Raw genomic sequence first — 23,406 nt, 5'->3', positions numbered from 1 at the left:
AGGAGGGCACTGATGGCCCTGGGCTGAGTCCTTGTGTAGTGTGAGATAGCCAAAACCACACCAGACTGGGAAACTTTATGATGTTTAAATTTTACATGCAGAGAAAACGAGTCATACCTGTGCAAGGAACCTGCATTTCCTACAAAAGGAGAGATCAGATCTTGGTCTCCACTCTGAAACTAAGGCCAATTTCCAATAACTATATGATCAGTTAGAAGGTTGTAATAATGTCCTTTATCAGCATTCCATCATCAGCAACCATAAGAAGCATGCAGTAGAGGAAAGGCTGGATCATTGCCCACTTCAGGGTGAGTGCTGGTGACAGCTTGTTTCCTGTTCTCTGCATTCCTCAGTATGCCCAAACCAGATTGCAGAACCCAAAAGTTAAAGGTTTGTCTTCAGTAAGGAGAGGTATATCCCTTCCCTGGAAGTCTCTTCAATGCCTAGCCAGTCTCGGGCCTGTTCCTTAGCCACCTTAGAGGGCATGAAGACCTGTACTTGGCAAGCTCCTTGAGGAAAGGGGGCCCTTCCACTGCCCAAGCCTGGGGGCTTGGTGCCTTCTTGTGGAGAGGCAGAGGAGCAGCTGCTGGTGTCTTTGGCTGGCCTTTGAGCAGCGTGCCGGACTGATTTCAGCCCAGGCCAGAGCAGGAGGCTTTGTTTCTGCCCATGGAGCCTTGGGGCAAGGGAAGAAGTGAAACATTGCTCCACTATCACCCCAATGACAGTAACACATTGTAAGGAGAATCCACACCCAAGTGTGGTGGATCTGCGGAAAGGTAGAGTTGCCTGGCCCCAAGAGGCTTAGAGGGGATGGGGAGCCACAAAGCTGCCATTCAGTGTAACCAAGCAGAGCATTTCTTACAAACTGAAGTGAGAGACTTAGAAACAGCTCCCCTGTCCTAGGCTGCTGATGATTGGGGTGGGAGTTCAGTCCTCTGCAGCTCTACCATGGGCAGGTCCTAGGGCCTGCTGCTTGATTCCCAGCAAGCTGGAGATCTTCAGCTGGATCAGTTGCATCATGGATTCCTCCTTGGATACCTACAAGAAGGGAGGCATGCTGCGGTGAGCCAGGCTGGCTCCCTCAAGTAGGGAGGGGGGAGGAGGAGTTTGGAGCCCCACGTACCTTCACAGCCTTCATCTCCCTGCTGAAGATGGTCAGGAGAGCAGAAACAAACAGATTGATTATCACAAACACCATGGAGAGGATGCTGGTGAACAGCAGGAGAGAACCCAGCACAGGGTCCAGTGCAATGACCTAGGCCAGAGATAGGGTAGAACTTGGCTGGTGCTGGCTTGGAGGAAGGCATAGGCTGGGCTCCCCTTCCCAGCCCATGAGTGGGCAAGATTGGACAGTTCATCTGTGAAGTGCTCACCGCTTTGTAGTTGAATATCCCAGCCAGCAGCCCCACAATGGTCACTGCGGAGTCAAAGAAGGTCTTGAAATTGATGATGCTCCATCCAAACAGGAGGTTACACTGCAAGATGTCAGCAGCACAAAGAGGACTAGGCATGGGTTTGGTGGAGTGGGAGGTCCTGAGAGCCTCCTAACCCTGTTCAGTTGGGCAGGCAGACATCCCTATAACCTGTTGCCATCCCAGCACTTCCCTGCCCCCTACCTCACATGTGAGCAGCACGAGCCCCCCCCCCCCCCCCGAATTGTGGGCTTTGTTGTGTTGAAGCTGTAACAGGGCAGGCTGAAGGGAGGCTGGCTTCCCCTGCCAAGGCTGAGTTGGATGAGCAAGCATGCTGGCAGCCTTCTCTGCTCCTCAGGCTGTGTGGTCAACTGTGGCTTTGAGTCCCCCACCCACTAGGGTGATGCCTTACCCATGACCACGTGTCAAAAGATACACCTGAGTGGGCTGTGGCCCCACTGGGCCATTGTCCCAACATAGTCCAGCCACTGCTTAACACATCTTACAGCAAAGGCATAGCCAATCAGGAGCCCCAGAAGGGTGAGCAGGAAGCCCAGGACCTCGTCCCAGGCCTTCTGCAGGGTCCGTGTGATGAGGTGCAGGCGGGGATTCAGGTGAAGCAGATTGCACAGCTTGACGGTTGACAAGGCCACCAGGAAGGCAAGCAGGTAGTTGAGTGCTGCATCTGTGTTTGCCATCTCTGAGACTTGGACAAACCTGCAAGTGAACCACAGGGGCTGGGCTGCCATGGGAGGAGTTGTGGTTGAGCCAAGGTGGACTGTCAAACAGGCAATGGCCACACACTGACCTGCTGCGGTCCTGCCGATGCTGCCTCAGGATGCTGGCTGCCAGGAACCCCCTCCTCACGTACAGGCCCACCACAGTCATGCCACTGAGGAGACTGAAGGCGTCCAGCAGGTTCCCCTTGGTGCGGAAGTGCCTCCATTTTGCCTGCTTCAGGCCTTGGCCCTGCCGTGCATGGGGTGAGGAGTCGGGGTGAGAAAAGGCAGCTTCTGCCTGGATAGGGGGCCAAGATGGCAATGTGGAGGGAGGGGCCCATGGGTTCTTCCCCCCCCCCTCCCCAAATGCCCTCACCTGCACCACAATATGGTACAAGAGCAGCAGGAGGAAAGCCAGTTGTGCACAGGCCAAAGGAACCAGAAGCTGTCTGCCAGGGTACAGCCGCAGGATCTGCAGGGCAGGAGTGCTGGCAATGGCTCCTGGTGGGGAAAGCACCAGTGGGTCAGAGCCTGGAAGCAGGGCATGGGCCCCTCACTTTTCCCTCTCCCTGGGGCAGTCCAGGGCCAAGCTTTGGAGCATTCTCTCCTTCCCCCGCCCCTGCTTTCAGACCCTTCTTTGCCATCTCCACTTGCCTATCCCGTTTCTCTCCAGGAGCACAGTGACTGCACAGAAAAGGTTGACGTTGGCATTGTAGACGGTGAATTCCACAAAGATTGCCTGTGTGCACCTGTCCAGCCACTTCTCCTGTGCCAGAGTGTGGAGGACTCTACAGGAGACAAAAGGGGGAGGGGGTTGCTGGACAGAATTGAACCCAGAGGCCTCAGCTGCCTTCTAAAAGGAATTATCACAGTAGACCATTAGCTTTCCACGCTCTGCTCCATTGGTGGATTCCAGTCAACAAAGAATAGACTAAGAAGCAAGGTCTAGGCCAAGTCCCAAAGGACTGACTTTGTAGAGCCCCCCACCCCCACCCCCAATTGGAAGAATTCTTTGAGGAGAGAAAGCAATCATCTAGCAAGTGGAATTCAAATCCAGGATTAGTGTGTTGCTAGATGCCAGGCCTTTGAGGTAGCTATTGTCTTTGAGCTCTACCCCAAAGGACCTGATTTGCCCCAGTGCTACAGAGACTGCTGTACATTATTTATTTAGATTTATATACCGCCCTCCCCTCATGCACTGAGGGGCTGTTCTGGTGCTACCAGAAGTCCTGAACATCCTCTGGCAATTGCACACGCACACCCTCTGCCGTGTCTCTTCTGAATTCTGAGCAAAGTGGAAATCAGAGTTGGGAAGAGTTTCCTGCTTCGGATGAGGCGGCCCAGGAATGGAGAACTTATTAGAAAGAAAAGCTAAAATGGAGGTGGCCACTGGACCAGAGCATATAGCCAGGTAATATATAGCCACATTCATCCAGGTAAACTGGAGAGTCAGCTGTCTCCCTGCTCTCTCCCCCAGTCACCAGCCATGCCACTTTGGCCCAGCATGGCAGAAAGCACAGAAGATTCAGGGGTGGGAATGTGTCACACCAGACAGCTCAGGGACTCAAGCCTCTGGCTCTGCATCTCTCCTGGCCCCCCTACCTGTTGGCATGGCTTGCATTCCTGCCCAGGTCTGCTACATAGCCACCTCCTGAATAGGAGGCAAAGTTCCCCCGGGTAGGGTACTCTTGAAGGGTGCTCTCACTCTGGTATGCCCAGACATTCTCCTTTGCTCTGGGTCCCCAAGTGGAACTGGGGCACCCTCTGTCATCCTGACTGGCACCATCGATCTCACGCTGGGTCTGGAAAAAAGCCAGCCCTTGCTTCTGTGGATTTCCCTTGGCCCGTATCTGCCGGAGCCGCACACTGCCCACAAGGAAGGAGGTTGCATCCGTGGCAAAACCTGGAAGAGCAGAACAGCTGCTGCTTGAATGGCTGCAATGATCCCACAAAAGCCATGATCCACACCTACATGACCAGCTGGGAAGGAGGAAGCAAGCTGGTCTGACAAGAAGGCTGCTGGGTCTCTGCTAGGGCAGGCTCTCCAGTCTTCTCTCACCTTCTGAGTCATGATAGACATTGGGCAGCAAGGTGTGCTTGGCCCAGCCATATAGGTGTTCCAGGTTCCTCACGCTGCCCAGTTGGTGTGTGAAGGTTTTCTGAAGGGCGTCATTCAGGTAGAACTCACTGGGGCTTCTCTCAGCATAGCAAAGTACCATCAGCATGGCCAGAAACAGGAGTTGCACTGGGGGCAGCAGAAGGGGGGTCAGAAGGGAGAGGCTAAGGGACTCCACCCTGTGAGGACACTGCAGGATGAACCCCCACAAAGTCATCAGGTTCAGCAGAACAATCAAATCGCACACCTATGGTTGATTGCATTGCAGGGGAGGTGCTGAGGTGAGAAGACATGCAAAAGCGCTCTCAAGTACAATGGGAACACATCAGGGCTATGCTTTGTTGTGCTGGTTGCTGGGCAGAATGCAGAGAGCAAAGGGCCAGTGGCCTGTAGTAGTATAGGTACCCTTGGTGGGCACCAGGACCCCAGAGGATGCCCACCTAGTCCTGGCTGGGTCCTCCCTTCTCCCGTGCTGAAAAGGTGTGGCATTTAAGAGACCAGCAGCACCCACGTGTTGCGGCATCCTTTTGTCCCAGTCTGCCACAGAAGCTTGCCGGGTGTTCTTGGATGAGCCACTCAACCCAGCCTACCTCCAATGTTTGTTATGAAGGCAAAAATGAGCAGAGGATAATCAGTTGCCAACTCTAGTCTGCAGAAGATCACCTTGGAAGGCTTCCTGCACTTACTGTATATCAACTTCTACCACAAGTCCTGGTATTTTGAGAGGAGGAGAAACAAACAGGTATATCTGACCACTGCTAATCTATGGTGTGGAATTTACCTCCCCCACCACCAGTGGGAGGGGGGAGAGAACGTTGTGAGCTAATTTAGGGTCCCCATTGGCGGGGAGAAAAGTGGTGGATGGGCCGGGTAAATAAAACAGGTCGATCTTTTCATTAAGTAGTCTCTTTTAATTCTTTTCACAACTGGGAAAGTGCCTGCCATTAATCACTAACGTTAGCAGTTTTATTCCCTCAATGTTTCTGTGAAGGACAACTTGAACCCAAAGGACTGATGTGATTTTCTAGCAAGGGATTATACTGCATACTAGTAAAAGAGCCCATTGTAACCAAAATACAATGGGCGCTAGAATGTGGGGGATAGGGAGGGACAGGGCAGCGCGGGGCAAGGAAGCTCACCTTAGAGAGGGCGGGGGGCGGTGGCGGGGCATCCTCGGCTGCTCGGTGGGCCTTTGGCGGCCATCTTCGAATCCGTCGGGGTCTTCCGAAGGTGCGTTTTGCACCGTTTATTAAGCCAGATTTTTAAACGGGAGTCCCTGGCAGCAGCGCGCAGGGCGGCTGGTGGGGGCTCCCTGCCTGGCGGTCTGACTCTCGCCGTGTCAGGCCGCCGGGCAGGGAGCCCCCGGCAGCCGCGTTCTGCGCGACTGCTGGGGGCTCCCTCGGGCGGCGGCCTGACGCGGTGAGAGGCGCAAAGCGCCTCTCACCGCATCAGGCTGGGAGCAACTGCCAGTTGCTGCAGCTGGGAATCGGAGGGACCAATCGGCAGGCGCTTTGCGCCTGCCGATTAGTCCCTCCAATTGTCTGTCATGAGGAAGGGTCCAATCCGGAGCCTTCCTCATCCCGGACACAGCCCGCCCCAGGAGGGCTTACTGTTTTATTTAGTCCGTGGCGCCTGTGGCGCCACGGGCGGTGTGCAGATTTAAGATGTTGTGACTCTGTTTACTAATTTGCTACTAAATTACTTTCTCCTTAAATCTGTAGTATTATGATCCCTGTTCCTTTGTCTGAAGAAGTGTGTCTGCACACAAAGCCTTGAATAAATCTTTGTTGGTCTTAAAGGTGCCTGATTGGACTCAATTTTTGTGGTGCTACTTCAGACCAATATAGCGACATGCTTGATATTCTTTTGGTTTGTCTTGATAGATTTTAACCAATATGCTTCTCATCTCTGCTTTCCACCTGCCATGTTATCAACTTGCCTTTCTTTTGCTGGAGCCAAGCAAGGCTACTTTTTACAGGAAGCACTCTGCCTATACTGTGCCTGCTATTTGGTGTTTCCTTCCTCATCTTCAATGTAGGTTGTCTGAACTCTCACTGTGATGGCTTTAAATTATTCCCCAGCACCGTCTTTACATTTTCTTTTGGCTTTCTTTGGAACACAAGTGTTGTTATTCCTTTCCAGCCCAGGCAACTCCACCCCCCCCCCCGGACATCCCCGGGCCAGTCCAGTGAGGACTACTGGACCTCTTGGGGGGGGGTCTCTTACCCCCAATCTCTCGGGCCAAGTAGTACAACTTCTTCTCTTTCAAGGCTCTTTCCTTGGCCCGTCCTGTGGGCTGGAGCGGAGGTGGCCTGTAGATGGTGTCGGAGATCCCATCTCTTGAACCAGTGGTTGCAGGAGGCAGGTGCCCTTCTGGGGGACAGGGAGGGCGGCTGGGTTCAGTGCTGAGAGAGGGGGCCCTTGGGAGCTGGGCCTCTGGCAGCCTCCCTCCCAAGGGTCCTTGGGAGCTGGGATTTGAGTTACCTGCGAGGGCCAGCGCCCGCTGCAGCTCCTGCTCCTGGCCCTTATCCTGCCACAGCTCCCTCTTCCGCATCAGGGAGAAGACCAAGGTCAGGGCCAGCACCTATGGGTGGGGAGAGGAGGTGGGAAGGAGGGAGATACTGTGCAGCAGCCAGAGCCGCCCCCCATGCCCCCTCCCTACTGTGGAGCATCTGACCTTCAGTGGTTGCATGAGGAAGAGGCCCTGCAGCACGGAGAGGGCCAGGCTGCTGGCCCAGTGGGTGGCCTGGGCCCTGCTCAGCTGCAGACTGTATAGCACTGTAAAGGAGCCAGAAGCCAGGCCAGTTGTGCCCACCACTAGCCAGCAGAGGGACCGGAGGCGCCGGGGCAACCCGGTGGAGCAGGGCCCTTTTGGCTCCGCTGAGGTATCCATGGGGAAGCTGCTGAGCTGGCTGCCGGGGCAGGGCAGGGCAGGGCAGGGATGGGGGGGGGGGGAAAGAGAGAAGCTGTCAATCATTCAAGCAGGCTGAGGGGACTCCAGTGCTTCCCACTCCAAGGGCAGCCTGTGAGGCACATGTGAGTGCCTGTGACCCAGATCTTCACTGCCTGGCATTCACTCTCCGGGGACCCAGCTCTCCCTCCCTCCCTCCCTCCCTCCCTCCCTCCTCAGGTGTCAAGAGGGTTGATGTGCCCAGAGTGGCTTCTTCAGACTCAAAACTTTGGTTCAAGCATGAAAAACCCTTTGGATGAAGGAGTCACTGTGTTGGGAGAATCCAAGATTAGTTATTTGATTCTTGCTCTCATTTGCATATCCTGCATATTCTTTTACTAAAGCACATTGACTGTATTCTGCTTTTGCTCTTGGGGGTGAGGGGCTTCCATTTGAATCTAGTTCACTTGGCCAGGCTGGGTCCCACTCCTGCTGCAGCTGATGGAAGAATCTGATGGCCTTTGCACATTTCATTTTAAAGATTCAGCTTGTGGGTGGTCTACCTCAACAGTATGGATTAAGTTTCTGAGATTGCTTCCCAAAACAGTGTCTCCTTGACATGTGGGCGGCCTTTGCGTGTACAAATTGTTCCCTTGACAGTGAGTACCTTGGTTGCGTCACAACAGGCTGTGAGTTCGGTGGCTGCAGCTGTTGCTGGAGTCGTCGCAGCTGGTCCAAGGCATGCAGGTAGTCATATGGGTTCTGAAGGCCGAGCCAGTCCAGGCTGCACAGCTGAGTTTCCAGGTCACGGACTACATGCACCAAGTAGCCATGGAGAGTGTGGGTGCGCTCTGAAAAGGGAGGCAATTGGGGGGGGTCAGTCCGGGGGTGACTGCCTCCAAGCCGGGGCAGATTCTTTCCACGCCTGCAATTATTAAATGCCTGCTTACGTGTACCGGTGTTTTCAGGCTGGGTAAAGACCTCTGTGCATTCCCTCCCCCCTCTCCTTACCTTGTGCAAGAGTTTCAGGCTCCTCCAGCTGCTGAAGACAGGCACGTATGAGAATGCACAGGCCAGCCACCAACTCTGGCATTTGCTTCCAAGTCCCAGGGAACTCAGGCAGCTCCTGGCAGCAGCACAATGGATTCTTGTACAAGAAGCCCACGGTCTCCATCAGCTCCTGAGGAAGGAGTTAACCAGATGGCTCCTGGGGGGATGGATACTTGGGGCAGGCGGAAGGTTTGCTATCCCTCCCCCACCTTTTGTGCCACTTGGCAGCCACTTCCTGGAATCTCCTGTGCAGAAGATTCACCCACAAAAACCAGTTCTACAAGTTACATCTTCATAAAAGAGCAAATGGATGCAGTTAAAGGGGTGTTACCTGGGATATCCCAATGGGTGAGGCATTGCAAGATGACCATGGAGCCATGGCTTGGGTCTGCCTACTGCAGGGCTGCCAGATAACCCCCCACCAGGCACTGGCAGGAGATGGTGGGGTGGGGATACCAGATCCAGATTGGGGGTCTCCTGGATGTTTGGGGGTGGAGCCTGGGGAGGGGAGGGGCTTCAGTGGGCTACAAGGCCGTAGAGCCAGCCTGTGATCGCGGTTAAGAATGGCACTTTCTAATCTGGCAAGCCAGATTTGATTCCCTGGTTTTCCTCTGTATGCAGTCAATTGGGTGACCCTGAATTTGTCACAGCCCTGATAATTTTGCTCTCAAGAGCAATAATATAATGGCTCTCAGCCCCACCTACCTCACAGGGTGTCTGTTGTGCGGAGAGGAAGGGAAGGCGATTGTAAGCCATTTTGAGACTCCTTCAGGTAGAGAAAGTCAGCATCTAAGAACCAACTCTTCTTCTTCCTCAGTAATCTCAGGACTTTCTAAGCCTCACCTCCCTCACTGGGTGTCTGTTGTGGGGAGAGGAAGGGAAGGCGAATGGAAGCCTATTTGAGACTCCTTTGGGTAGAGAAAAGCAGCATAGAAGAACCAACTTTCTTCTTCTTCCTCTTCCTCTTCGAGTCCAACATTCAAAGCAGTCTTTTTTTCTTCTTCAGGGGACCCACCTAGCCCACTGGGAGCATACAGTGGCGTGGTGGGCAGTGGCCTCCAATGCCCAGGGAGGAGCCGCACTGCTCTGCCCCCTCCAGTGCCCTCACCTGCTGAATGTGTGTGATGGTGGTTGGCTGCCTTGAGGGCCACGTTGCCAGCTCTGGGTGCTGGGGGGGTACAGGAGGAGGAGGAGGAGGAAGACGGGGCAGCAGCGTCAGGGCGGGTGGCTGGGCCAATCGGAAGGTGTGCACGATGAGGAGGTGAAGTGGGATCAGAAGGAAGGCTGCCTCCAGGCTCACCACCAGGTCCTGCCAGGTCACTATTGCCAAGGGTCCTGCTGCAGGTAAAATAGGGCCAGACCCTTAGCCCAGGCGGGGCAGCCACGCACAGAAGCCTCTTGGGGCTGGAAATCCCAGGGGTGGAGGAGGGGGCTAGCCATGGTTCCTCACCTGGCTGGGGTTCGTCCTCCTCTGGTCCCTTCCAGAACATGATGTTGATGAGCATGGAGCACAGCAGCAGAGCAAGGCAGCAAGAGAGCCGCTGCACCCGGGTGAAGGGGCTCCATGCCGAACATGTCACCACAGACAGCCAGAGGTGCTCCTGCATTAGCTTTTCCACCAGCCCTGCCCAGAAGAGGTACCTGCAGGAATGGGGCATGCAGGGGTCAGAGGTGCAGTGGAAAGGGCCCCTGGCCTTCCTCCTCCCTTCTTCAGGGCACTTTCCCCATGATGCCATCTTCTCCGGTCAGAGAGAGAGAGAGAGAGAGAGAGAGAGACTCTCTGCACATGCTCTTTTGCCTGCAGCATTACAGACGTTGCCTGGCTGAACCCAACCTTTCCAGCTGGGTTCTGGGGCTCAACCCCGTTGTCCTTTGGCCCGGCGCATGCCATGTGACCAGGGCCAGGATGTCCCTGGGGTGGGAGGGGTTCAGGAGGTACCGGAAGGATCGCAGCTCCCTGTCGGAGGCAGCTACAAAGACTCTGTCCACTTGGCTATCTTCCATGTCCGCCGCCAACCAGCACTCGCACGGGAATTGCCACTTCTTTCTGGCAGCCAGGTCACTGACGACCAGCCGACGTACAAACCTGGAGATGGGGCCTGTCAGATTGTGGGCACTGCCAAACAGCTGAGGGGCAAGCCAGAAGAGGGCATAGCGCTACACAGGGCATAGGGGCTGCCAGAGCTTCCGGCTGACTCTCCCGGTGCCAGGTGCCTTCTGTTGCTTGCTTGGGAGAGAAAAGAGGGCTGTCTACTGGGCGGGTTGCATACCCACCCTCGCTGGCCTGGGGAGCCTGGTGCATGACAGTTGCCCTCTATGGCTCTTGTGGCCATCGATGCTCACTCCTTCCAGCTGGCTCCTCCCATATGCCCATATGCAAGACCAGCATTTAGTTCCAGAGGCCTCCTGTTCCTAGCTCAGGCGCTCCAGAGTGAGGAGGAAGTCGACCAGCTGGGGCTGCTAGGAGTGTAGGCTCCCTTTTGCCACCCATCCCCAACTCCTCCTTGGCAGTGATCCCCTCCCCCCAAAGAACCTGGCCCCGAGATTCACCAGCTGGGGCTTGCTCCAGAGTTGTTGTGCCAGAGGCGGACAGCGTGTAGCGGGCCCAAGGGCTGCTGGGTGGGGAGCAGGAAGGCATCCATGCTGCCGGTCTCAAAGCTCGGGGTGTGTGGGTGCTGCAAGAGGTATGGCTCACTCTGCCCCTCTGCCCCATACAAAGTCAGAACCACCTGGGGCCCAAAAGAGGAGATTAGGCTGGAGCCCAAGGGCTGGCCAGGGAGGGCGGAGCAGGGCGGCTTCCTCTGCCTTTCTCCCCTCCAGGCCAGGGAGTATCATGGTGAGTGCTTAGCTGGGCCCACTCTGGCTGTGGGGGGCAGTGGGTGGGTGTCTCGGCCCTGCCAGCTGCTGTCTTCTCACCTGGGCTGTGGTGGCTGCCCCTCGACGGTAGCCTGTGAAGACTTGTACCAGGTAGCAGCCAGAGGAGGTGCTCGTGGCCCGACCCGCCAAAACCGTGACCCTCACCTGGGGCAGAAGAGCACAGGGCGGAGTCTGGCCTAGGGCTGGAGAGGAAGATGGGGAGCAGCCGAGGCCATGCCCCCCGGCCCTGAACAAGGTCTTCTCCCCCTGCGCCTCACCTTTCTCGCATCCACTCTCTGCTTCTGGCGGGCCCAAAACAGGATGGCTCCATAGGCCAGCAGGAGGCTGCCCAGCAAGGCCAGGCCAACAGGATTCTGACCCACTCGGCTCAGGAGCTGTCCCATATGCCGGAGGTCGAGTACATGCGGCACGACCACGAAGACCCGGCCAAAGAAGCTGAGGTGGCTGCACAGGCACTGGGTCTGGCGGAGGGTGCTTTGGGGCCCCACCTGAGAGAAGGAGAAAAGCAAGGGGGGGGTTGGACCCTGTCCTTCACTATCCGATGGGAAAGTGGCTCACAATCTCCTCCCCCTCATCTCCCCACTGCAAACAGCTTGTGAGGCAGGTGGGGCTGAGAGAGCTCTGAGAGAACTGGGATTGGGTCCCAGTTGGCGTTCCACAGAGGAGGAACAAGAGCAGGACATCAACACTCCTCCCCTGGCTCTCCAGATGAGTGGCTGCTGCTCTTGCCCACAGCCCCAGGCTGGCTCTTGGGAAGGCAAGGAAGGGCCTCTGCTGCCTGAGAAGGTGCCCCTGAGGGCCCAGCTAGTGAGGCCCTTTCCCCCCCCCCCAGCAGGACAGGGTTTCCCAGTAGATCTGGTCCAAGGGTAGCCAGCCTCCAGGTAGGGTCTGGGGGTCTCTCCGAATTACAACTGAAGTAGAAAGTGGACCTTATGCTCCATGCAGGTCCCCTCCCTTCCCAGCACCCTCCCCAGTCTCCCAGCTTTCCCTTTATGGAACCTGTCAATGGACTGCTGGCTGAGATGCCTGTGGTTTCTTGTGGTGCCACCATCCCTCCCCTTCGCCCTACCCGGCATCCGTGGCTTCTCCAGGCCTGTGCTTGGCTGTCCCAGTGGTAGCAGCCTGTGCTGGCGATGGAGACGAAGACGGAGACGTTCTGAGGGCTCGGCTGGGGCTGCGGAGCCATCTCTGCCGACAGGGAGTAGGGACCTGGGCCAAGCCGCCTCAGAGCCTCTGGGGGAACCACCCAAACGTAGGCACCCTCTGGAGGAACAGCAGGTGGTGGAGGGGGGAGCCACTGGCAGAGCAAGGAAAGGGAGTGGCCGGGATCCTTCCCACCCCCACCCTGGGCTGCCCAGGCTCCCTCTCATTACCCCTCCCCGATCGAGCTATGGCCCCAAATGCCCCAATCCCTGCTGACCCTTACCCTCTTGCCAGCTGGCCTGGGGCAGTGTGGTGTTGTGGAGGCAGCGGTGGCCCTGGGCATGGGGAGGGGACGCCAACTGCACCATAATTCGGACGGGGACGGTTGGTCTCATGCTGACCAGCAGGGCATCTTCCAGGGATGAGACATTTACCTCCAGGTGGAACTGTCCACTGCTGCCCATCAGCTGGGTGGCAGAGTCCTCCACTTCTTCCGCCTCTCCATGCAAAACAATCTGAAAGCAGATGGGTCAGCCCCCAAGCCTGAGCAGTCCCCTTGGCTTCACAGCCGCAACTGATTGGCTCCGTGGGGAAGGAGAACCCCCAAGGGCTGGGGCCCCTGCTGCATTGATGGGTGAGGAAGCAGCGGCAAAGGGGAAGGGGTGGGCATGAAGGAGGACCCCCACACACAACTCCCCGATTCCATGCGTTGTCTCTGCTGACCTCATTTCTATGGCGAAGAGGCTTGCAGGCAGGCAGGCAGGAGAGAGCCCCTGAAGGTGAGGTATGGTCTGCCCCTGAGGCTCTGGGCTACACCAGGGAGACATGGGGACCAATCAACACCCCTGACAGGTTGTGGGGAGGCTGGAAGCCCTGGAACCAGCTCTCCGGTGACACACGTTGGACTCAGACAGGAAGGACTTCCCATGGAAAACTCTGTCTGGGAACCTTCCAGGAAACTCTACAGAGATGGCCCAGGACTGACTGAATGACCAACCAACCGTTTGGTTTAGGCCACCATTCTCCATGGACTCAAGGTGGGTTACAAATAATAAAAACCTATTAAACCCCCGATCCCATAAAATGCCCACATACAACATAACATAACCCAGAGCTCCATCTTACAGGTCCTTCAGGACTGTGTCAGGACCCTCAGCTCCCCCGGGAGCTAATTCTACCAGGTCGGGGCCACGTCCGAAGAACCCCTGGCCCAGGTTGAGGCCAGGCAGACCTCTTTGAGGCCAGAGACTTCCAGGAGACTAGCACTCTGTGGGGGAATAAACAGACAAGTTCAGATAGGGAGGGCCCAAGCTGCAAATGGCCTTAAAGGTTAAAACCAAGAATTTGATCTGGGCTGCAACTGGTAACCAATGCAGCTGCCTCAGCACAGGCTGGATATGGGCTCTCCAAGGTGTCCCAGTGAGGACCCTACCAGCTGCATTCTGCACCAGCTGGAGTTTCCGGGTCAAGGACAAGAGTAGGCCTGCATAGAGCGAGCTACAGAAGTCCAGCCTAGAGGTGACCGTCGCATGGATCACTGTGGTCAAACAGTCTGGGGAAGGTTGGGTGCTAGTAGCCTCGCTTGGCCAAGATGTTAGAATGCCATGTGGGCTACTCCTGTGACCTGGGCCTCCCTAGAAAGGGAGGCATCCAGGATCATCCCCAAGTTCCTAGCAGTGGGCGTGATGTTAATTTGTGCCCAGCCAGGGTGGGTGGGTGGGTGGGTGGGCTTCCTGCCTTTCCTGCACAGCCATGGGACCTCTGTCTTGGAGAGGTTGAATTTCAGGCGACTCTGCTCTATCCATCCATCAAAAATTTTGGTGAATGTATCTGGGGGAAAGTTCAGTTGGCTGTCCACAGGGAGATAGAGCTGGGTGTCATCCCCATATTGGTAACATCCCAGCTCATAACTGTGGATCAGCTGTGCCAGAGGGTGCCTAAAGACGTTAAATAATGTGAGAAAGAGTACCGCTGCCTGTGGAACTCCACAAGGGAATCAACAGGGACGCAATAAATCCTCCTCCACAGCTACCTCTGTGTCCGGTTCCGGAGAAAGGAAGAGCTGTACCCCGAATTCCGGCCCTGGTGGGCCAACAACTCATGGTCGACCACGTCAAATGCAACTGACAGGTCAAGCATCATGAGTATGGCCAAACCACCCTGATCAAGCTGGCGCCAGAGATCATTCACCAAAGTGACATGGTTTGTCTTCTTTTACTGTGTGTGCATCTGTGTGTGCATGCATGATTCCATGGGCTGTTAGGTCACTGAGATTTGGTGATGCCAACAAACCTCTTTGTGGCTACAGAGATGGCCAGCCCTTTCCTCTGGCCGGGAGGGAGACTTCCCCTGCCCAGAGTCGCTACTCTGGTGGCAAATGCGAGGCCTGATTTGGGCCTGTGCCTGCCATTTTTGGCCTGAGGGTGTTCTGACCCTGAGTATTCTGACTCTGAGCCCCAGCAGTCAGGATGAAAACAGGCAAGCTGCAGCCTGCTACCTCCATCTCCTCCTGGAGATCCTCAATGTGGACAGGCCCCTCATGTGTGCGGAGCATTATGCTGGCCACGCCGGCCATGGCCCTCCTACCCAGGGGCCTGAAGGGGTCGAGTGCAAAAGAGGCCACCTGAGGAACAGAAAAGGAGGGGAAGGGGAGAAGGGGGCTGAGTAGCTGCTGGGATTGCCCCCAAGGGAAAGAGGCTCCCATCCCCCTGCACCACTACTGACCTGCACCTGGAGTGGGGCCTGGCCAAGCTGGCTGAGCATCGGGGCCAGAGCGGAGGCGGATGGGAAGGTGACCGTCAGGGGCTTGGGCTGAGGCACGTGGATGGAGCGGTGGGGCAGGGAGGAAGCTCTGCAGCTGCCAGGAAGTGAGAGAAACAGGAGGAGAAGAGGGGCTCATCCTCAGCCTTCAGGCTCCCCCCCACAGGACCAACAGGGTAGGAGTGGGGAGGAGAGGGGGCTACCTGCTGAGGCTGGCACTGAGGGCTGGAGATGCTGCAGTAACAGCAAGCTCTGTGGAAGAGCTGCCCAGGAGGAGGCCCATCTGGATCACAGGGAGGGCCGCCAGTGTTGTGGCCAGAGCTTCCCTCTGCTGCAACAGGTGGGGGTGGTAGGGGGCAGGGTTGGTGACAGGCATGGAGTCAGATGGAGCCCTGCCTCTGAGGGCATTCCCCCATCCCCAGAGCCTTGTGGGAGAGGGAGTCCCAGGCCAGGGCTTCTCCCTCCTGCTGGCTGGCTGCTCTTTCTGGTGCCATGTGGCAGGCAGCCCCCACTGGCCAGGTGACCCCAGGAGCTCGGTGGGGATGCCTGGCAGACCCCCCCCCCACCTGCTGCTGGCTTTCGCTGGAGCTGTTGGCGGCCATGGCCATGAGGAGGTTGCTGAGGGACTGGAAGAGAGACGAGGCTGCAGCCGCAGAACCCGTGAAGGAGGTAGGATTTGCCAGCGCTTCTATTGGCAACTGAGTGCTCAGGAACTGGAGGGCATGGCTGGCCTGTGCCTGCAGGAACAAAACACACTCTTGGTGCTAATGGCCCTGCCGAGGCAAGGAAGGGGGCTCCACAGGCAGGTGCCAAAATGGGCATAAGTGTGGCCCCTGTGGGACTCCTCGCAATCCACCCGCTGCAGAAGGCCCGTACCTGGTTCTCCCCTGAGAGCAAGGCGGGGGAGCTGGTCAGATCCTGCAGTGCCTGGCTTGCCCTCTCCAATGCCAGTGGGTGGCCCAGCGTGGGCACCATCTGGTGGAACTGGTGCAGCAGCTGCTCCAGGGCCTGTCAGAGCAGAGTCAGGGGCTGGAAAGGCTTTTGGAAAAGCCTCCTGGCCTGACTCATACAGGGACCAGCCAGCCAGCAGACCATGAGAACATCAGAGAGGTGTTGTGCAATCAGGCCAGTGGTCCCTCCAGCCCAACACTCTGTGTCCCAGAGAGGCCAAAACCCGGAGGCCATCTGGAGGTCCGCTACTGGGGCCTGGGCTCCAGAAGCCCTCCTGCTGTTGGCCAAGAAGCCCCAGCTCCCCTGCCCCTTCAGGCATCTAGGGCCTCCTCTGCCTCCTTCCTGCTCACATCCCGGGCTGGGAATCCTCCTAAGGAAGGGCCTTCCTCTCTCCTCGAAAGCTGCTGCTGCTGCTGATCCCAACTTGGCCACCCCAGATGAGTCTTCCTTGCACTTGCACGGCCGCCCCCAGGCCTGTCAACACCTGCTTGCCAGGGGGGGGCGGCAGGCAGTAGGCGGGGCCCAGAAAAGGCAAGCCAGTAAGGGCACTGTGTGGTTGCGGCCTGCGGACATGCCCTACCTGTCCCTTGTCCTCAGGTGGGACGTCCCAGGGGCTCAAATTGACCGGCCCCATGGTCGCATGTGACGGAGGATTTCCTGGCCCCTCGGAAGTAGTCTTCTGGGTAGGCTGTTGCTGGGTGCCAGGCCCTGGGCCTGGGGGGGATGGTCCATCATAGGGGGTCAGCAGGGGCTGGGAGCTGTGCTGAGGCCACTGGCTGGGCGGGAGATGCACTCTGGATTCTGCCAAGGTGTAGGATGGAGGCTGCTCAGAGCTTGCCAGGGGGCGGTCAGGCCGGGCCTGGGGACTTGAGGCCTGCTCCCAGCTGGTCCTCGTCATTGGGATGGTGGGTCCCCAGCGAGTGCTACTGGTGTCGGTTGGGCCATCTGCTTGCCAACGGGTTGGGGTTCCTAGTCGGGAGCTCTGGGGGATGGTTGTAGGCTCTCCGGTGAGCCCCCGGGCGGCTGTGGCCCTCAGTCTTGGGCTGCATCTCACCGTGCAGGGGTGGCGTCGCTAGGAGGCAAGTAGAGCATAACTGACAGCCCCTCCCCTCCCCTAGGGAAGGGCAGAAGGGCCTTGTATGGGCAAGAAACCTACTGGGTGCCACACAGGACAAGCAGCAAGTGTTGGGCCCGCAACCTACCTGCAGGGGGCTGGAAGCCTCTCGGCGCAGCCTCCGTGGGCCTGAGAGAGAAAGAGGGAGAGGAGATGGGTGGGGAGGAGAGGCTGAGCTTGAAGGGGCTTTGTCATGCCTCAGCCAGCAGGACAGGAGAGAAGCCCTGCCAAAGCCGTAACCCTAACCCTTCAGGAATCCTCCACCCTTGGACAAACCTTGTGTCCCCACCCAGTAGACTTGCCCGAGCACCACCACAAGACCCCTCCTCACCGGACTGGCAGAGGAAGGGCAACTTCTTGGAGCACAACTCTTTTCTGGCCCAGAACTGGTCCCCAATTCGGATTATGCTCCAGCATGCAGACCATTGTCCTGTAGGAAGCAGGCCTGGCTGGAGAGATGAGCCTAGCCTGGCTGGGCTCTGTGGCAGGAGGATCTGCATCTGCTCACCTGATTCCCCACCCACTTCCAGCCCCAGAGCAAATTCTGCACCAGCCCCATAGAGAGAGGCTGGCCCTCAGCCGTAGCTTGGCTTAAGCCCCCTTCCTCCATAGGCTGCAGGGGAGGGGCCGCCAGAGCTGCCCGGAGCAGAGAGGTAGAATGGCCCTGGAAACGTCCCTCCTCCCCAGTCCCGTGGGGACAAGCCAGCTCTCTCTCACCTGGGCCTCTGGCCTCCTCTGACACCCGAGGCACTTCTGCATGGGGTGCAATCCAGCTCTTGCTACCGCTGTTCAGGCTGCGCTGCAGAAAGCCTTGAGTGTGACGGTCCCAAGAGTGCAGGAGGGACCCGCCGTGCATCCAGCACCAGGCGTTTGCTGCTGGGAAGTCCCGCTGGGGCCGTCTGACCAGCCGGTAGCCAGTCTTCCCCCATGGCAGGCTGGCCACAGGGATCCTGAGCCAGAGCCAGAGCCAGAGCGCTCGGTGAAGCTCCATGTCACCTGTTCTTCTGCATCAGAGGGCCTGGGTCTGCCTGCTCATATCCCCACCTCCCAATGCCCAGCCACAGGCCTCCAGGTGAAATGTGATCCAGGACAGAAGTGTGTGCCCTGCCCAGACAGAGGCAGCTGGGGGGGGGGTGTTTGCACAGCTGTGAAGCCACTGTCAGGGCACTGCCTGACAAAGAGCCCGGCCAGGCCAGGCTCCTGTGCCATGTGCTGGTCAGGGTGGAGCTGCCCCAGAGTGGAGTGAGGGCTAGCCATGGGACTCCTAGCTAAAGGTGGTGGTGCAAAGCCCTTCGAAGAAAGGGGGTGGGGTGGAGCTGCAAAAGAGAAGATGGTGCAGGGTCTCTGGCCTCCATGCCTGCTTCTGCCCAAAGGATGCCTCTGTGAAGATGCCAGTTGACAGTCTCACCAGGTCTTGCAAGGCCTCCCTGGCAATCCAGGGGGCTCTGCAAAGAGCAGAAGGGGATGCCAAAGGGTCTCCTCCATTGACGGTGCCCCTTGTCTGCCAGGGTTAGAGCAGGATTCCTAGCCTCATGGTTGGAGCGCCATGTGAAGGGCTGAAAAAGCATTTATTCACATGGCTTTAAAATATTTTTACTGTCCCCATCTGTCCATTTCTGACTCCTTTGAAAGGCCCAGCATGGAAAAAGCAGATGCACTTACATAAGGGGCTAGGAACAGAAGAGCTGCAGCTAGGGCTCCCGTTCCTGGTACAATCTGCTCAGCCTATCTCACAAGAGGTCCCATGGACCTTGAGAAAATACTATTCAGACAACCGAAGGGCTGACCTGGAGGGAGAGGTTGGTTGTTTTTAGCAGCCATGATAGACATGGGTCTAAAGGGCACCTGGTTGGCTTCACTGCCTTTAGCATTTTGTCCACTTCAGTCAGCATGAGTTGTCTGAAGTTATTCAGTGTACTCTCCAGAGACAGCCAAGGAGCCTCTAGTTCACTTTCTGTCGCTAAGGTTGGAGGGAGGCTGTGGTGGTGTGTTGAGATTTTGTCTGCAAAATGACTTGCAAATGCCTTACAGCAGATAGCCAATTGGTTATTATTTTGGCACCCTTCCTTCAGGTTGGTGAGAGATTGAACTATCCTAAATAATTGTGCTGGACTTGAGTTAGGAGACACGATGGCAGTCAAGCAAAATTTGCATGTCATTGACTCCACTGCCCTCTCATAGGCTCTCAACTGCATTCTATAAGATGTTCTCGAAACATCATCCCAAACTTACTCTAGTCGTTTCAGTTACTGTTTCTTCTTGCAGAGCTCCTCAGTGTACCAAGGGGTCCGGTTGAGATGGGGGCAGAGCGGACATTGGGGAGCTATCTTGGCAATGGCAGCCAGCATTCTGTCATACCAGCTGCTGACCAGACCATTCAGAGAAGTGCCAGGAGACATTGGGTCCCGCAGAGCATTCAGGAATCCAATTGGATCCATGTCTCTGCTCGACACCCAGCTGAGGAAGGGCAGCGGCAGCATTAGCTGGGCCTTCAGGGCATCGTGGTCAGACCATAGCATGGCATTAACCAAAATCCAATGAGGTCCAGGGTGTGGCCTGCTTGATGGGTAGGGCCAACAACAAATTGTGAGACCCCTAGCGTCACTATGGCTTACACTAGGTCCAGCACATTTCTAGAGGGTGGTAGCTCGGCATGGACATTAAAGTCTCCCAGAATTAAGAGTCTAGGGAATTGTAGCATTCAAGCCGCCACCTCCTATAGCAGGGCTGGCAGAGCATCTGGTGGTGTATTGTGCACATGGTACACCAAGCAGATGGCCACACTCTTGATTGAGTCCCACCTGAGGCCTACGCATTCAGTTCCTGGAATTGACAGTGTGGGGAGAGCCCTGAAAGAGAAGACCACTTGGATTAGGATTGGCACCCCTCCTCCCCACCCCACAGTCTGAGACTGATGGAGAGAAACCCAGCAGGGGCTAGCTCTTTAAGGGTGACTGTCTCACTCTCCCTGACCCAGGTCTCCATCATGCATGCCATGCCCACATTGTTATTTGCAAAGTAATTTGCAACGTGTGGGTCTTATCATTAATCGACCTGCGTTGCGCAGCATCAGTGTCTGAGGCAGGTTGTTCACTGCCTCCACCCTAGCGTCCCAAGGGATGGGGCAGCGACTTGGTCTAGCAGGGCCCCCACAAGGGTATCTTTGTCCTGATAGCAAAGGGCAAGATATGAACCCAGTCCACTGCACTGATGGGCTTCCTGCTCCTGGGTGTTCTGCAGCTCTCCTCGAGGGAATGGTTTAAGCAGAAGGAAGAAGCTGGCACTCATAGGCAGTGCAGTGCAGACCTGTGGGGCAGAGAGCAGACGAAGGACTGTTCAGAGACCAGGTGTCCCCCCACCAGAAGACTCAAGTTGGTGCTGGGGGCGCTACAGAGGTAGAGGCAAAGGGTATGAGCATGCTGGGTCCAGGCAGGGATCATTGTCCGCGAATCAGGTTGTCCCTGCCAGGGACAGAGCACTTCTTTGGTGGGTATTGCCCCCTTGGCCAAGGAGAGGATCTGGACAGCAGTCTGCTGAGGCTCCTTGTGTCTGGCTATGCCCCCCCCCAGTGGAAAGAGACTCAGGTCATGGCTGGACAGGGAAGCCCTTCTGCCAAGTTGGCAGCAGAGGAGACAGCAGCCTCACCAGGTCAGGCACTCAGTGGCTGCGCTGGAGGCAGGGTATGATGATAGCCAAGTGCAGCTCACTCAGACCCATTAGCCATGGTGAGGGTGGCCTCAGGGAGGAGGCAACTCTCTGACCAGGTAGGTTCTGGCCAGCTTCCCCATGCATATACATGCGCACACCCTCCTGTCCTGCCCTCCCTTACTATGCAACTTGCACACAGTTGGGTTGTGCTTGCAACTACCAGGATACCACCACCTTCAGAAGGGGTCAAAGGAAGCTTCCTCTTCCTCTCTCACCACCAGAAAACACTAACGGGCTCCAGCTGACAGGAGGGGAACCAGATCCTAGGACTTGCTAGAACCAAGCCTGAAAAGGCATAGCAGATGGGCCAGTGTCGCCCAACTTTCTGACTGCTGGGGTCAACGCCATAAAAACCATAAACAGCATGTTGCCTGTGCTCCCCTCCATCTTTGCATGACCTCTACCCCATTCGTGGCGTCTCCTCCCTGGCCTGGGGCAGGTCAGGCATGTCCTGCCAGTGGGCTCCAGTCAATCCCACCAAGCAGAGGGCAGAGAGAGCTCCAAGACGCAGTGCCAGGACTGGATTCTTGGCCATAGCCCCCAAGTGCTCTCCTGTGTGCACCTCACCCAGCAGCACTGGAGCCACCCAAAATGGGCTGCCCTAGGAGGCAAGGTGGCTGGCTGCACAGCAATGGTCTGGCCCCAAGCTGCTCTTTGTCCCCAGTGAATGGCAGGAAGGCCTGGGGGCCCAAACCATAGCCTCTTCCTCCACCCCGTGTTTCTTAATTACACCTGTCTGGAGAGGAATGCCCCCCCTTCCACTTGTGTGGCCCTCTGCACCAAAATCTGGAGACCTCCCATGATCTGGTAGTGCTGTCACGTGCCTGGCCTGTTGATTACTGAAGGGCGGGGTTCTGGAAACCTCAGAGTGGTGAGCTTTGAGGAAAGTGCCCAGTTCTGCACACGTAGCGTAAAAGCCAAGGGTGGGATCCAGAGCCCAATTTAGTCATCAATAGCCTTTGAAGAGCCGAGGGTGGAGCCAGCAAGCAGGTGGCTGTTTAAAGGGCACACGGGGGGGGGGGGAATCTTTGCTCACCTGCGGTTTTGATCTTCCTTTGTTAGAAGCACGCCCTAGGGAAGAGGCTGATATGAGACTGGTAGGGCTGCTTGGGGGTCAGCAAATGAGACATCAGGGGTCAGTCCAGGAATGCAGCAAGAAAGTCAGGGTGGGTCAGCGCGTGCGCGCACGCACACACACACAGCCTGGGCCCACTTGAGAAGGACAGCTCAAGCTGCCATGGCTGTTTCCCTGCCCCAAAGGCAGCCCCTGTGGAAGACCTCCCCACAGGACCACCGAACAGAAACATATTGTATTGTATGGCGCGTGAGCATAGCATGGCTGGGAGATCCAGGATTGTCTGGTGGCCAGGCAAAAGATGTTCGGGGGGTGTTGGCCGTTGCCTGCCTCTGCATCCGTTGCCTGCCTTGTGTTCCAATCCCAGGGTTGACCTTGCTCAGCTTCTGAGATTGGGCCTGTTGAGAGGCAGGCATATTGTCTCTCTGGGTCTGTCCTTTCCCCTCTCTCCTGGGCACGAGGGACACACTGCCTACCAAGAGGCAGCCTGAATTCCAACAGCGGGTGGCAACACTCAGAACTGGGAAGTTCCTTTGCAGCCAAAATAACAACCTCATGCCCCACTAGCATGGAGGCAGGGCAGCAGTTCCTGGCTCTAGCTCTAGAACCTCCTCTCCCCCAAGCATCCTGGCTTGGCTTAGCCTGTGCCGATGGTGTCTTGTCCAGAGCTGAACGAGGGAGTGCTTTGCCTCCTGCCCACAGCACGCACCAAACACCAGCTCAGAGATGCCCCCCCCCCCCCGGCACCATCCTCCTGGCCTGCCTCCATGATCAAGGAAGGGCCCCAGAATGAGAGGGAGGCAGGAGTGATCTAAGCAGCGTACAGTTGTGGCAGCAGCCACCAGACAGGGAGCAGAGGGGCCCTCACAGCGGAGGGGAGTCACCCCAGGTGTCCTTAAGGAGGGAAAAGGGGGAGAAGGGAGTCTATGTCCTTGCTCCGCTGGGGAGGGGGAGGCCCCCTGCTGGGCCCCTGGGAGGGAGAGGACTGCAGTACATGCTGCATGCGTCCCATGGCTAAACAGACCCGGGGGGGGGGGGCAGTGTGTGTGCACCTCTGCATGCCAAGGTCTCGGGGTCCAGCCCTCCCATTTGCGAAGCAACAGCAGGAGAGCTGCCTCAGCCTCCCAGCGACAGCAGTTTCTGCAGAGCCCAGCACAGGCTGAGAGGCAGGGAGGAAAGCATGCCTCCCACCACAGCCACTCCTGGGTTAGGTTGAGTGTGGGCCTTTATGGTGTAGGGGTCTCAATGGGTTTTTACAACTGGTAATCACCTCCCAGGGCAACCTCAGGAGATGGCCAGCGCCCACCTCTGATTGCATGTTTCTTGCTCTGCGGCTGGACAGACGGACGGAAAGTCCGCCTCCTAAGCCCATGCCATACACACGGAATAGGGCATTTCCAGTGTGCTTTTGCAGCTGGATTTTCCTCTGCAGAACAGGAAAATCTACTTCGAAAGTGCATTGAAAGCATATTGGGCCTGGCTCCCCCGACCTTGATTTTGCGCAGCTCACCGCACAACAGGGTCCTCCCAGGGCCTTCCTTCCCCAAGGCCTTCACCCGGCCGCTGGCCCGCCTTCCCATTCACGTGTTAC

The 23,406-nt window shown here is 57.0% G+C and overlaps 1 protein-coding gene across 11 annotated transcripts; it reads right to left on the bottom strand.

Annotated features, from left to right (window-relative positions):
* Positions 1-95: 95 nt before the first annotated feature.
* PKD1L3 (polycystin 1 like 3, transient receptor potential channel interacting) lies at positions 96-23,406 on the bottom strand. Of its 11 annotated transcripts, none has more exons than XM_077310366.1 (32): positions 20,227-23,406; positions 17,750-19,881; positions 17,364-17,462; positions 17,121-17,161; positions 16,499-16,990; positions 15,844-15,975; positions 15,534-15,704; positions 15,171-15,298; positions 14,932-15,064; positions 14,705-14,830; positions 12,491-12,722; positions 12,134-12,327; positions 11,322-11,552; positions 11,104-11,208; positions 10,738-10,916; positions 10,127-10,273; positions 9,638-9,828; positions 9,296-9,525; positions 8,149-8,317; positions 7,805-7,988; positions 6,925-7,159; positions 6,732-6,831; positions 6,474-6,620; positions 4,191-4,376; positions 3,734-4,034; positions 2,786-2,919; positions 2,508-2,632; positions 2,221-2,381; positions 1,919-2,129; positions 1,374-1,475; positions 1,124-1,255; positions 96-1,038 (listed from the first exon to the last, which is right to left on the bottom strand). In XM_077310366.1, the coding sequence occupies exons 2-32, from the start codon at positions 18,021-18,023 to the stop codon at positions 928-930; spliced, it is 5,403 nt and encodes a 1,800-aa protein (XP_077166481.1). In that variant the 5' UTR covers positions 18,024-19,881; positions 20,227-23,406; the 3' UTR covers positions 96-927. The 11 variants fall into 11 exon arrangements, with proteins under 11 accessions (XP_077166481.1, XP_077166480.1, XP_077166482.1 ...); XM_077310365.1 differs by having other exon boundaries at positions 17,750-20,338; positions 21,777-23,406; XM_077310367.1 differs by having other exon boundaries at positions 21,777-23,406.

The sequence above is a fragment of the Paroedura picta genome, chromosome 14, assembly GCF_049243985.1.
Source record: "Paroedura picta isolate Pp20150507F chromosome 14, Ppicta_v3.0, whole genome shotgun sequence".
NCBI lineage: Eukaryota > Metazoa > Chordata > Lepidosauria > Squamata > Gekkonidae > Paroedura > Paroedura picta.
This window is presented reverse-complemented; position numbering and strand designations above follow the sequence as displayed.